This window comes from Haemorhous mexicanus, chromosome 3, assembly GCF_027477595.1.
Source record: "Haemorhous mexicanus isolate bHaeMex1 chromosome 3, bHaeMex1.pri, whole genome shotgun sequence".
Classification (NCBI taxonomy): domain Eukaryota; kingdom Metazoa; phylum Chordata; class Aves; order Passeriformes; family Fringillidae; genus Haemorhous; species Haemorhous mexicanus.
The window spans coordinates 102,556,639-102,569,650 of record NC_082343.1 but is presented as its reverse complement, the minus strand read 5'-3'; the positions used below and the strand labels follow the sequence as shown (position 1 = coordinate 102,569,650).

General features: G+C 37.2%; 1 protein-coding gene across 2 annotated transcripts in view; it reads left to right on the top strand.

Annotated features, from left to right (window-relative positions):
- The window catches only part of KIDINS220 (kinase D interacting substrate 220), a 76,174-nt gene that overhangs the window by 920 nt on the left and 62,242 nt on the right, over positions 1-13,012 (top strand). For both annotated transcript variants that reach the window (XM_059842845.1, XM_059842844.1), the window contains exons 2-4: positions 6,536-6,685; positions 10,962-11,060; positions 12,457-12,555. In XM_059842845.1, the coding sequence (XP_059698828.1) occupies positions 6,578-6,685; positions 10,962-11,060; positions 12,457-12,555 (306 nt within the window). In that variant the 5' untranslated portion in view covers positions 6,536-6,577. The remainder of the gene's footprint in view (positions 1-6,535; positions 6,686-10,961; positions 11,061-12,456; positions 12,556-13,012) is intronic.

Sequence of the window (13,012 nt, the reverse complement as noted above, 5' to 3'; positions counted from 1 at the left end):
GGCCAAGGGAGTGCGGAGGGTGTTTAGCTTGGAAGAGAAGGAGGCTTGGGGGTGACCTTATTATCACTTTTTACAACTACTTGAAAGGAGTTTGTGGCCAAGTGGGGATCAGCCTCTTCTCCCAGGTAACAAGTGATAGGACAAGAGAATGTAGCCTCAAGCTGTGTGGGAGGACGTTTGGGTTGGATATTAGGAAGAATTTCTTGTCAGAAAGTATGGTTAGACATTGCAATGGTCTGCCCAGGGAAATGCTGGAGTCACTAGCCCTGGAGGTGGTTGAGGAAAGACCACTTAGGGCCATGGTCTAGGTGACATAGTGGTGTTCAATTGCAGGTTAGACTCAATGATTTCTTAGAGGTCTTTTCCAGCTTAATTGATTTTGTGTTTTATTTTCTGCCCATTGCCTCAGGTCCTGCCAAAGGATATCACTGAAAGAGTAGCAAAATGTCTTAAAGGTAGTGCGGGCTTTGCTGCTTTGCATATATACTTAAAAATTGGTTGGGAAAGTGATTTCCTCTTTATAACTTTTGGTAAAGGATTAATGGTGGAATAATGCAGTAATATGTCTTTTGCGGGAAAAGTGTTTGAATCGTTACCTGATTAAGTACCTGCCACTCCTCCCTGCCATCAAATAGTAAGGAAATGGGCAGAAAAACAAGAAATCTTTTTCCAAGATCAGAACATGTAAGAAAACCCATCTTTTTGTCTACTGGATAGCCATCTATTCTTTGTTCTCTCACAGTGTTTATTTAAAATAATTTGGTTATTAAGAAATTAATATCTGCTTGAAATTCTGTGTGACCACAGCTTATGAAAAGGTGCCATATTAGTTTAAAGTTCTACGTCACACCATTCACTCTTTTTAAGTGGAAACACTCCGAAAGTTAGATATTATTTTTTTGTCATATAATTTGTGTCTGTGACTAACATACCCTTGATTTTATGATACAGAGAAACGTGTTGGCCATATGAGAATGTATCAGATGACATTGCAGACTTTCTTGTACTTTTGTGTATTTTGTACAGGTTTTGACAATTGATTTGTGTTGGTTGGTATAATTTTAGGAAACCCATTAATATTGGTAACTTTCTGTTTGCTTTCTTTTATCTGATGTACTTAAAACCTGAAGTAGTGATTTGTAGGACTGAGCACCTTGTATTTTGTTTAGGAATTGAATTTTGTCTTAGAATTCAGATGTTCTTAGCAGTATGTTACTCTTCATTGACCATATTTAAATTTTGTCTCAAAGGTGGACAGATTTCTCTGATAAAGTATAAATCCTGTTGTCAGCTACTTCACACATTATTTTAACTGATTTTTTAACCAGGGTGGAACATAGCCATGTCTGATAGTTGCTGTCATTTGACAACCAGCCCTGAATTTTAAATATAGATTTACATCTTTCCAGTCTTTTATATGTAATCCCCAGTCTCTTTTGTTTTATTAAAACTTAACAAAAATCAATCACTACAATATTTGGAAATGGCCATTGCCTTGAGTGCATAAGGTAGAAAAGAAGGACTTGTGTATTTCCAATTTGTGTGCAGTTTTGATGATTGCAATTGAGACCTCCTTTTATGCAATTTTTTTTTAGTTATATTAGTTTCAGATTTCAAAAGAAGAATGTCTGTCTAGCTGTAGTTCACTTTTTGTGTCTTTTGATATTTTAGAGTTACACATTTTTGTTCTTTGTGATAAAGTAACAAAAAATAAGGTAATTTAAAAAAATTCTTCTCACCTGAATAACAGAAATGTGGTTAAGAGAAGTAGAATAAATATTCCCAGATAAATAGGGAAAAGCAGAAATGCACCATAAGGTCATTAGTCACACTGGAATTTCAGACACTGGCGGAGAAGTGTGGGTGTAGACTACTTAGATTTGTTATTTCTCTCTGACTCTGGATACCAGAAATTAATATTTTTAGAGACTTATTTCAGCTGTTCTGAAAATTTCTTCTTGAAACAGAATCCTGGTGGACTCAGTCCCAATAGAAAGAATATTTTAAAATATTTGCCACTTCATGTGATGCCTGACTTTTGATCTCTTCATGTTTAGGAAGTATATCAATTTAGGAAGAGATTACAATAAGGTGTCATAAAGGCTGGGCAATGCTTGTGTTAGTAAGATTCTATATGCTGCAATTAAGGTGATGTTTCAGCATGGTTTTCATTTCTTTATGCCATCATAAAGCATAAAAACGTGTGAGAATATGAAACTGGCCTATGTTAGTTTTTTCTAATAAATTTCATGTGTACAATTCTTATGTTTTACCTTTTTTAAGTTTTAATTTGAAAAGATGACATTTTCAGTTCTTAAGGGTGAAAAGCTGTGCATTTACACATTTGAGTTGTACGTGCTCAGATTTCAGCAGCATAGTAATTATTTCCTTTTATAGTTAGCTGAAGGATCTGCCACAGTGTTGCATGTTGGGAATGTGGCTTTTGTGTCTGGAAAAGGAAGGAGGCACTAAAAAGTAGGCAACAGTTTTTTCATTGTGAAAAATGAAAAGTACGAATGAAAAGTACGAATTTAATATCGTTGCTATCTTGACGTTTTCTTTTTTTGGTTTTCAATAGACATTGTCAATAATGCTAGAGTTGTTGACCAGTTTTGCTATTTATTCATAAAAGATCACTGTTTGCACAATAAAAAAACCCATGCAACAGATCTATGTAATAATTGTGATAGTTGGAAAATTTAGTGAGTAATATTTCTTATATAGTTAGGAACTCCAAAGAGCTTCTGAGAATGCATAAAATACCTGCAGATTTGAGTTATCAGGACCTCTGCTGTCAATACTGGTGTTGTTGAGAGAAACTATTTTTTTTAAATTGACAAATTTTTGCAGTCTCTCCAAAACAGTGATAATGTGTGTCTGCTTCAGCTCAGGATGCAAGTGCCTTACAAAAACAGGTTAATCCCTGTGCAAATATTGCCTTCACCTGAGCATTTGTGCACTTTATATGATTTCATAGTTCTTGGTGTGTTGTTAGTTTTGTAAAATACCAGAATTTGCTGCCCAAGGGCATTGTGAGATTTCCAAGCTTGAAAGTTTGGATTGTGAATGAAGAGCAGGTTTTTGCACTGGAAATTAGCTCACTTAGGTGGGAGAGAAAAATAACAGCATTAATCCTTATTGGAAAGGGGATTGGTTTCCAAATAGAATCCTGGTTTTAACTGAAATTTTTGTTACAGGTTGTGAAAATATTTCTGCTGTGTCAAAGAAAGTAATTGTGTTAATTGAGCAATTACGGACCATTTATGTAGAGGATGTTCTTGAATTATGCTGGTTTTGCACTGTATTTATGAAATTTGGCAGGGATTAAGTTCTCATCCTTTAATTTGGTCAAGGGTAAACCTTAGAGTCTTTTTTATTCCAGGGTTGTTTGAAAACTGTATTAATATGTATTTCAGGAGCTTTTTTCTTTAGAGGAACCAGATTAGAATTGCTTCTCTAGCCAGAGACTGTTCCTCAGAGTCTTGCTTCAGTTTTTATGATTATTTAAAAGAAATCTGAAGCATTGGAAGAAATTGCACTTTAGTGAACAGCACACCTATGAACTTTGAGTACAATGCCTGATTTTCATAACATAGTAACATACATTTTGTTTAATGCAAAGGTGGACTGTGACTGTATTCAGCTGATGTTGAGTTGCTGTCACGAGTGTATCATGAACAGACCCAGTCAGGCTTATTTTGGCCATGTTCTTTGTTCTTGGTAGGGAAGAAATGAAGCAAAGTTTCCAAAAACCTTAATACCACCATTTTAAAATATTTTTTTTTTCTGAAGTGGTGGGGAGAGTTTTGTTTGTTTGGTGGTGGTTGTTGTGCTAAACTGTGCTTTCCTAATGCCCTCCAGTGATGTTAATTTTTAAGATGCTCTAAGAAGCTTGCCTGAAAAAAGGCAGATAAAAGCATGAGTGTATAAAATGCATAATTACAGTATTTGATCTTGTGATTCTTGTTTTTATAAAGGACTGTTATTAATTCTATGAAGGGGGTGTTATGTGACAGTGAAGCATAGGGGACAAGAAATATTAATATTCTTGGACATGTTTCACTGGTACAGATCTTTTATGATTTATAAAAGTAATATTAACATGGAGTTTATAAACACATCTCTGGACGTGTTCATTGGCATCAGGTGTTTTGCTGTTAGTCAGAGGTTTAAGATATCTCTAAGGATTCAGCTCTGCATGGAGGCAGAAGCTGCACTGAGTCCAACTGGGATTTCTGAAGCAGGATTCTTATCTACAGTGCAGCAGGGCTGCCTCTGCCTTTTGGAAATATGCCTGTAGGGAACATCAAGGGAAGAATCTTACTTTGAGGAAAAAGCAATGCTGAATACTTTTTCTTTTCAGACTAGCTAAGAATTAATTGGTGAAGTTTGGATAGCAACTGCAGAGTATAAATCATTTGGTGAGACATTTTTAGTCATGTTTTGGGGATGTTCTTAATAGAGTTTTCAAGTTTAGTATATGGTACAGAAAATAACGTGAAGATTGAAGATACAGCTACAGGAGAGAAGCTGGGAGACAGCACAAGAAAAACAGAAAGTGCCTATGGTGGCAGTGGAGCTAGCAGCAAATCACAGTTCATGGATTTTTGTTGTCATATGTAAAAAATAATTGGAGGAATACAGATGTATGTGAATATCTAATGTCATTTTAGGTGCCTGAGAATATTTGAGACACCTGCATAGGGCTTTAAGTTGCTGCTGTAGGCTGTAAGGGAGGGAGGTGGGCTGTCCTGGACTGGCAGTTGGATGCCAGGCAAGATACCACATACTTTCTGGTGGTTTTAGTGTCTGAAATAGCAGTAGGAACCAGTGTGTCCACACTGAGTCAGTAAAATTGCCATTTCTTTTCAAACCTTTCATATTTTGCGTGGATTGGTGGGTTTTCTGTTTTTAAGTTTGCAACCTCTTAATTGGCTCTTCCTCCTACTGAAAAAATGGAGACAAAAATACAGCACCACTGTTGTACTGCTCACCCCCTTTGATGGTAATTTAACTGTATGGTAAACGTGGCAGACCTTTTGTGTTCTTAGTTTATTTATAGCTTTCTTGAGGGACAGACTGGCTGCTTGGGCAGTGCCTAGGAAAACTGCTGCTGGGCTTTAAGTATCAAATCTAGAATTTTTTATTAAACTGGTTTTTGGTGTGGGTTTTAAACAATGTTTGTAGTTTCTTTTGTCACTAGTCATTCACATGCACCTGAATTTCATTTGCACGTACAGAGAGCTGCTGTCATCTTAACTGAGGTATTAGCTGGCCTTATTTTGAAGAAGGCATTTCTGTATGTGGGTCATCTGCTGGCTGCAGTGCTGTAGGTGAGCTCAGGTAGTATCTAACATACCTTGACAACAGTGTGTATGACTATATATACTTAGATGGCAAAGGAGAAAGGATGGTGTTACAGGTTATGTAAGCAATTTAAAGTGGAGCTGGATTATTTGATTTAAATCTCCAAATCTAAACTAACTTCTCGGTGCTAAGTACAGTGAAGTTCTTGCTGGCTTCCTCTCATCTCTTTTTTTCCACTTCAGTTGGAAGCACAGAAAAATTCATTGTCTGCTTTGATTTGAAAATAAAAGTAAGAATATTTTCCTGGGAAACCACTAGTCTTTGGCTTCTCTCTGGGAGAGAATAGCTCAAGCAGTAGGCTTTAGCTATCAGTAAACTGGAGGTTTTCCTCTGCTGTTACAAGAAAAAGCCAGAGAGCATGATCATGTCAGCCACTGAGGAGAAAGGTGTGAAGGGAGGGTGGAGTCTTGTATTTAGCCCCATGACCTCTTCTGCATCCAGTGAAACTTAATTTTGACTCAGCTTCTGTCCCTGTGTGTGTGTAAATTTGGCACAGTAGTACTAATGGTGCTGTGAACTTACTGGGCACAGCTTTTTAGGAAGTCTGAAATGGTTCTTAGTGGCATGCCTTAAGAAAGAAAAACGTTTGCTGTCTTGCATATTAGAGGTTAAAAACATAATCAGTTAGCAGAAGCCATGTTATGTTTGACTCTTGAGTTAACAACATGCCATCACATGCGGGCATGTCTGCATAAAGTTGGTGATAACTGATTTAGTAAATAGTGTTTCTCAGAGTTCCATGTGGCTGCAGTTTAGATAGCATCACTGTATTTTGTAATGCTGATTAGTCTCAGTGCTCTGCTTATACACATCAAGGATAAGGATTGTATTGCAAATAATTAGTATACATAAAGTATGTAGTGTATACAGATATTCCTATAATGTTGTATTTACTTATTTGCATTCCATTCAAAATATTTATTTAGACAACACATAACAGTTTGAATAATTTCTGTAATTTTCTAAGAACTAGGGAGAGTTAAGACTTTTTATGAAAACATAGTGCTTTTTAATGCACATCTCCAAGGTGTTTTGTTGAAGAGAATGGCAGGCATTTGTACCCAGCCAATAACTTATTAGCATATGCAATTCATGCTTTCTAATGTCAAATGTCATAGCTGTTACTTATGCTTTGCTGTTTTTTTTTTTTTTCTTTCCTGAAATACAGGTAAGCTTTGTTATCTAGAAGCCCTTTAAATAGTGGGTGAAGATGGCGAGTCTGGTGAGTCAGAGTCTGTTGACCTACGTAGAAGAAGGAAATGTTCCTGCTCTGAAAGCACTTCTTGAGAAATGCAGGGATGTTGATGAGAGAAATGAGGTAAGATGATTTTTTTTATAAGGTGAGTTTCACATTGCAGCTTATTAGCTATAGAATGAATAATTAGTGAGATCACACTGGTTATTTAACATACAAATTTCAGTTTTGTTTTGAAGTGATTGCTTACTTTGCATAACCTGAACACTGCGTGTTCAGTCTCTGACAGCACTTCAAGCATCTTTCATAGTGTTTGCTTTCTAGAGTGTTCTTCTGAGCTGGAAAATGCAGCTCTGTCCTTACTTTGTGAATGAAGTTCATACCTGTATTTCTGTGGTTAAGAATTGTTTCTTAGTTCACAGATCCAACTGCATATGCCAGGTTCATGTTGTGGTGAAACTTGGTATGATGATAACCCTTGCCTCATATCATGGTTTTCAGTCACGGGATACTTTGTTATACAATCCAAATAAGAGCATGTATTGCAACTTACATGAGACTATGCTCATCTAGGTGAAAAAATAGGTATCCAAGTGGTCAGTCTAAGAGTTTACCAGGAGTACACAAAAGTTGTGATACGCAGTTGGGAGTTTATATGATAGTTATTCAGAATCTGGTATTTTGATAGATATTTCAAATCTGCATAAGATGGAAAGAATATTTTTTTGGAAAGAAATCCAATAGTGTATGTTACTCAAACCCAAAAAGCATCATGCAAATGTGAAAACGATGTACAGAATTTAGCCTTACTGTAGTTATTAGATCTGGTTTCAATTAAGACAGTTTTCTTTCATTGTTGGCACGTTCGTTCCATGCTGTGTACGCACATATGCTGAGGTATTTCAGATGGGAGAATATTTAAGTTTCTGAGCATACACATGAACCTCATCACCTGGCATGTAGCATATCTGAGAATGGGAATGTCTATTTCCTCTGCTGGCAGTTCCTTTCAACAACATGGCCGAAATCAGACAGATTGTGTTGATTTTATCAAGTGTCACCACCTCCACCTTCTTTTCTAAATTTTTCTTCACTTATTGGTGGGACTGAATGTAGTCCTGAGTTTCATTAGCTGCCTTTTTTGCAGAGATAATTTCCCCAATACCTATTGTTTTCAGTCTTCTTATCTGTTGCATTGGAGAAGGTCATTTCTGCAGACAGATGTGTGATTTGCATCAGTTTCAAACCCCTTGTGGGCATGCTCTATATGTATATTGATAGGAGTTTTGTTTAAATGATAGCTTTTCCTTGAAAATCAGTGGCTTTGAGTGCTGTTCAGTTTCCAGTTTTGGACCTGCCAAGACATCTTTTCTTCTTGGGTAAAAAAAAAATACCAAAAGGAGAGTGCCTTTGGAGATCTAAAAAGATTGCTGGCAAGCTAAGGTTTGCTAATGCCAGGACCTCCCAGGCTGCAGTGATTTGTGACTTGGTAGGATCACCCACATTGTTACCAAACCTTTTTATCTTGAGTGTGGTCAGTTGCTAGAAAAGCTGGGATGTCCCAGTCAGTTTGTGTATGGATAGTTTTATTGCATTAACACCGTCAGTTTCAGTTAAGTGGGGCAAGTCTCAGCCTCTGTGCCTTTTCTCTGCCCATCTTTCTGCTTCTGTGATTTTTTTTCCTCTTGCGTACCAGACACATGAATTAACAGCTAATGACAGATGTTTGCTTTGTGTGATGCAGTTTGATCTTAACAGCCTCCACTTTCCCTTGATGTGCCTTTCTTCCTGCTCTTGGTACTGAAGGAGCTTCTGCATGTTCAATTCTGAATCTTCTGTTCTCTCGCGGACTGCAAGAGCGCTAACCTGTAAGGTGACACTACTAATTGATTTCCCCAAAAAGATGCAGGTGTGCTCCTTTATAATTTGGTTATTCCAACACTTACACTGAGCTGTGATGTACAGATAGATAGTACTTGATGTGTGTGTGAGAAATATGGGCTTTTAGTTCTTCTGGAGTGTCTAGACTCTTGGACAACTTTTGAGAATGAATCTGGTGGTCACAGATACTATAATTATCTTTTGTTTCTGTGTTGGTGGAATCTTTGTGATGGTTGCTAAAACCTTATAACGTTATGCTTACATTTGAGAGTCTTCTAACAAAAAGGGGAGGATGTTTTCAGTACCCCTGTAGAAAATTTTACATCTGTCTCAGAAAACTAAAGCCAGTTTGCAGCTGTATGACGCTTCTTACAGAAGGGAATAATTTTACCATCCATAGCCTCTTCTTATCCAGACATACTTTTATTTGGAATGTGCTATCCTTTTGTGTTACCTACTTATGGAAGAAAATCAGAGTGGTAACAATAGTAAGTGTTCAGAAGGAGGTGAGAAGAATGGTCAGGCTAAAATAGGGGGTTTTATTTGTTTTGCCAAAGCATTGCTTGGAAGGGATCCCTGGAGATTATCTAGTCCTGTGTCCTGAGGTGGGTTGGTTGGAGCCAGCCAACTGCTGGGCAGTCCCAGCCTCTCCTCACAAAGGTTCAGTGCAGTTCCCTCTGGACATCCCAACCAGACACCTTTACTCTGTGCAGTAAGGTTCCTGTCTGCCCAGCCCATCAGTGCCCTCTGCATAGCAGCACAAGCCTCAGGTGCATCAGCCCCTCCTCCCAACTTTGTCCAGGCTGCAAAGGTGCTGCAGGTGCACTCTGTGCCATTGCCCCAGTCCTTCATGAAAGGGTTAAATAGGATCTCAGTATTGATTCCCTGCACTAGTGACTGGCCTCCAGCTGGACTTTGTACTGCTGATCCCCGTGCTCTGAGCCCAGCACTTGCAGCCAGTTTCAGTCCACCTCACTATCCATTTGTTTGGCTTGTACTTCATTAGTGTCCCTGGTTGTTGTGGGAGACAGTGTTGAAATCCTTGCTAGGTATGGCATAAACAATGTCTCAGCTCTGCATCCACTGACTAGTGATGTCATCACAGAAGGAAGAGGGGTCAGTCAGGATTTCTTAAATCACTTGGCATGTGTATTCCCAACTTAGTAACTTGCATATCTTAAAGAGCAGAGGTTATGACTCTTTTCTCCTCCAAAGAGAGCTGTTCTTTTCTAAAAAGTAGCATTTTATTTTCTCTTGATTTTTTGAGCATTTTAATTCCTTTTTTTTAATGACCAGTCCTAAAACTACTTCTTGTTGATACAAAATATACTTTAGGATCTCAAAGCAATGGTGTCCTTTTGAATGTATACAATGTACAGTTATAACAGCATAAACTTACATGAGGGCATAATTTTTCCTTGTGAAAAATTACCTTATAAATACAATTACGTAAGGAACAGCTGATGGGCCAGAAAGCATTTTTGAAAGAATCCATGCATTTCTCTGATTCTGTGTGTGTAAAAAACGGAGTCATCAAGTATCTTTAGTAATTATATTATTAATAGTTTCAGTTATGGAGATTAGTGATATTACTGTATTGTGATTCTGCCTTGATTATTATTCTTTCCAGGGAAATTGCTGTTATATAGCTCCTAACATGTAGCTTTTGCATGATTAAGAAACTAGTTAATTTGAATTTTCTGTATGGTGGAGAGAAAAAATAGAAGCAAGGTCTGGAAAAATTCTCTTAATTTTTTAAACTTGTAATTAATAAATTTACTGTAAAATTTAGCAAGTTTTACTTCTCAGCATACAGAGCAATTGTATCTCAGAAATTTGCTGACACAAAAGTAGGCTGATGGAAGGGTGACAGATTCTAACTGACTTTTAAAATACTTCTGAAGGCAAATAAACCAGATTTTCTGTCTTTCATCTTCCCTGAGGTGAGACTGTCTGCTAAGAACCCATGTTGCAGAGGACAAGAGTGATGACTGTATTTCCTATGCTGTGAGATAAAAGTGGGGTATATAACCTGACTATTTTTTCCAAGGCTTTAGCAACTGTTCCTCTAAATCAGTGTGCATGTTTTAATGGCCATTGTGGTTCCAAAGGTAGATATATTTCTTTATTAATTTTTTTTACAATGTGAATGAGTTACTCCAAGTTATAGAGCTGTAACATGTATTGGAGATGTCTTCAGCGAAGAAATAATTCAAAAAGGTAGATATTTGATGATGTAACTTTTTTCCTTTTAGTAGCCCTTTTTAATGTCTGAAATGTTTGGGGTTTTTTTGTGTTTATTTTTTAATCTCCTATGGGATAGGATTTAATTATATATTCTCCATTTTTATTGCAAGAATGCGGTGTGGTTTTGACACCATTCCTTCTTACTACTTCTCAGTGGTAAAAAAAAATGGAAACAATGTTGCTCTGTAGTTTCTGGGTTTTTGTTGTGTGGGTATGTGTGTCATTGTCATCATCTCCCAATGCATCTATTTTCCTCTCACTTTGATTTCAGAATGGCCAGACTCCACTTATGTTAGCTGCTGAGCAAGGCAATTTAGAAATTGTCCAGGAGCTTCTCAAGAAGGGAGCTAATTGCAACTTGGAAGATGCAGTAAGTATTAGTATTTTCTGTGATGGCACCTAACAGTGGAAGAAGAAGAAATTTCAAGGGGCAGGCAAAGAGAGGGAATTTAGGTTAGTGTTGAGCTCAGGTGGGAAAAAAGCAGGTGGAAAATGATGACATGTATGAGAAATTTTATACAAAATTGCTTAGCTCATGTATTTGTTTGAGCCCTCGTGAAGAGTAGGGATATTCCTCAGATGTTTAAAACATCTTGATCTCTGCTGAATTTTCTGGTGTTTCTTCTGGGAAATCAGAAAAGAGAAATACAGCATCAAAGATGAGGTCCAAGTGATTTTGCTTATCTTGGTGTTGTTGAGGTCTGTCAGTGGGTTGAATTTTTGTTTATTTGGTGGGGTTTTTTAATTTGGTTTTGGTGTTTTTCCAATAAATACCTAGAGAGAATTTAGGTTAAAGGATTATTTCAGAACTGTGGCAGAGAGGGGTTTCACATTTATGAATTGTCTTTGTGCCTCAGCAAAAAAGGTTGACTCCAGATCAAAGATGCCCAAAAGGGGTGAACAGAATAGAGATATTGTTAGAAACTTTTGAAAGCTCTGTAGAGTCCAGTGAAGAGTGATAACCAGGGAAAGGGTATCACTTGGTTTTTTTAATTCTGCACCTAGTTTAAATGTAGCAACATGGATATCCAGGAAAGGTCTTCTCAGAATCTGTCACCTAAAAAATCCAAAACAACCAAAACCTACCAACCAACCAAGTCTCTATTTGTTATGAGACATTTTATTACAGTTGCTGTAAATGCCACAGTTTCTATACTTCTAGGAAGGACAGCTACTTTATAAATTGTTGTTCTATTTTATAAGTGTGTAGCATATAAAAAATCAGTCCACACCTGGATGAGCTTTGAGCAGTGGGGCGGAAATAAACATAATGCAAGGGGGAATGTACCTTCCTGAAGTGATCAGAAGTGTGACAAGCTGTGGTCCGGATTACCCTGCATATCAGTCCCTTGAGTGCTGTTACACACTATCTGTGGAGACTTACTGCCGCTGTTTTCTGTGGTCTTGGTTAGCATCTCGTTCCCCCTCAGCAGTTTTTAATACCTTGACCTCATTTTGTAATCCTTTGTGGGTGCTGCTTCCTCCATATATTTATTAAGATAACCTGCAGTGAACTGAGGAGTGGAAAGGGCTAGATATTGGGTAGGAGAGCACATAACTGGAGGGGAGATTTGGAGTAGTTGTTCTGTATTTCCATGTGTATAACTGGCATGCTGTGAGTTTATTAGTACTGTTATTATTATTTTAAAGGACAGCTATTTTAAGGGCCTCTGTATTTCCTGTTGTGGATTAAACATTTGAAAAGCAATGTTACTTGTATTGAAATATTGAATATTACTTTATAACATTTTTTCCTTTTTTTCTAGGATAACTGGACAGCTCTTATTTCAGCAGCTAAAGAAGGACATGCGGCTATTGTAGCAGAGCTACTCAATTATAATGTCAGTTTGGAGCATCGGGATTTGGTATGTGTTGGCTTAGAGTAAAAATAAAATAGAGAAACACTTGTGTGAATTGGAGTTTTTCAATTCCATAAAACTAAGGAAACACCGTTCATTTTTACATTATGTACCCAGTGCTGTTGAAATGAAAAAGAATATATAGTTAAATATTGCTTTTTACAGCTGTCAAATGATTGCTTTACTGTTAATAATGGCAGCTGGTTTACTAGGGCTGCTATTTCCCCCCATTAATTTACTTTGGAAAAAAGCTAAACTGAACAACAGTTTGATTTTGCAGTGTGTTTTGTATGGTGAGAGTTTTTTGCAGGAGGAAGATTGGTCTGTGGTTTTGTTTTGGTTTTTTGTTTGTTTGGTTTTTTTTTTTTTTTTTTTTTTTTGTTGGAGGTTTTTTTGGGTGGTAGTGGCTTTTTTTTTTAAGTATTCTGGTAAAATAAACATTATCTTTCCCAGAAGATACCTG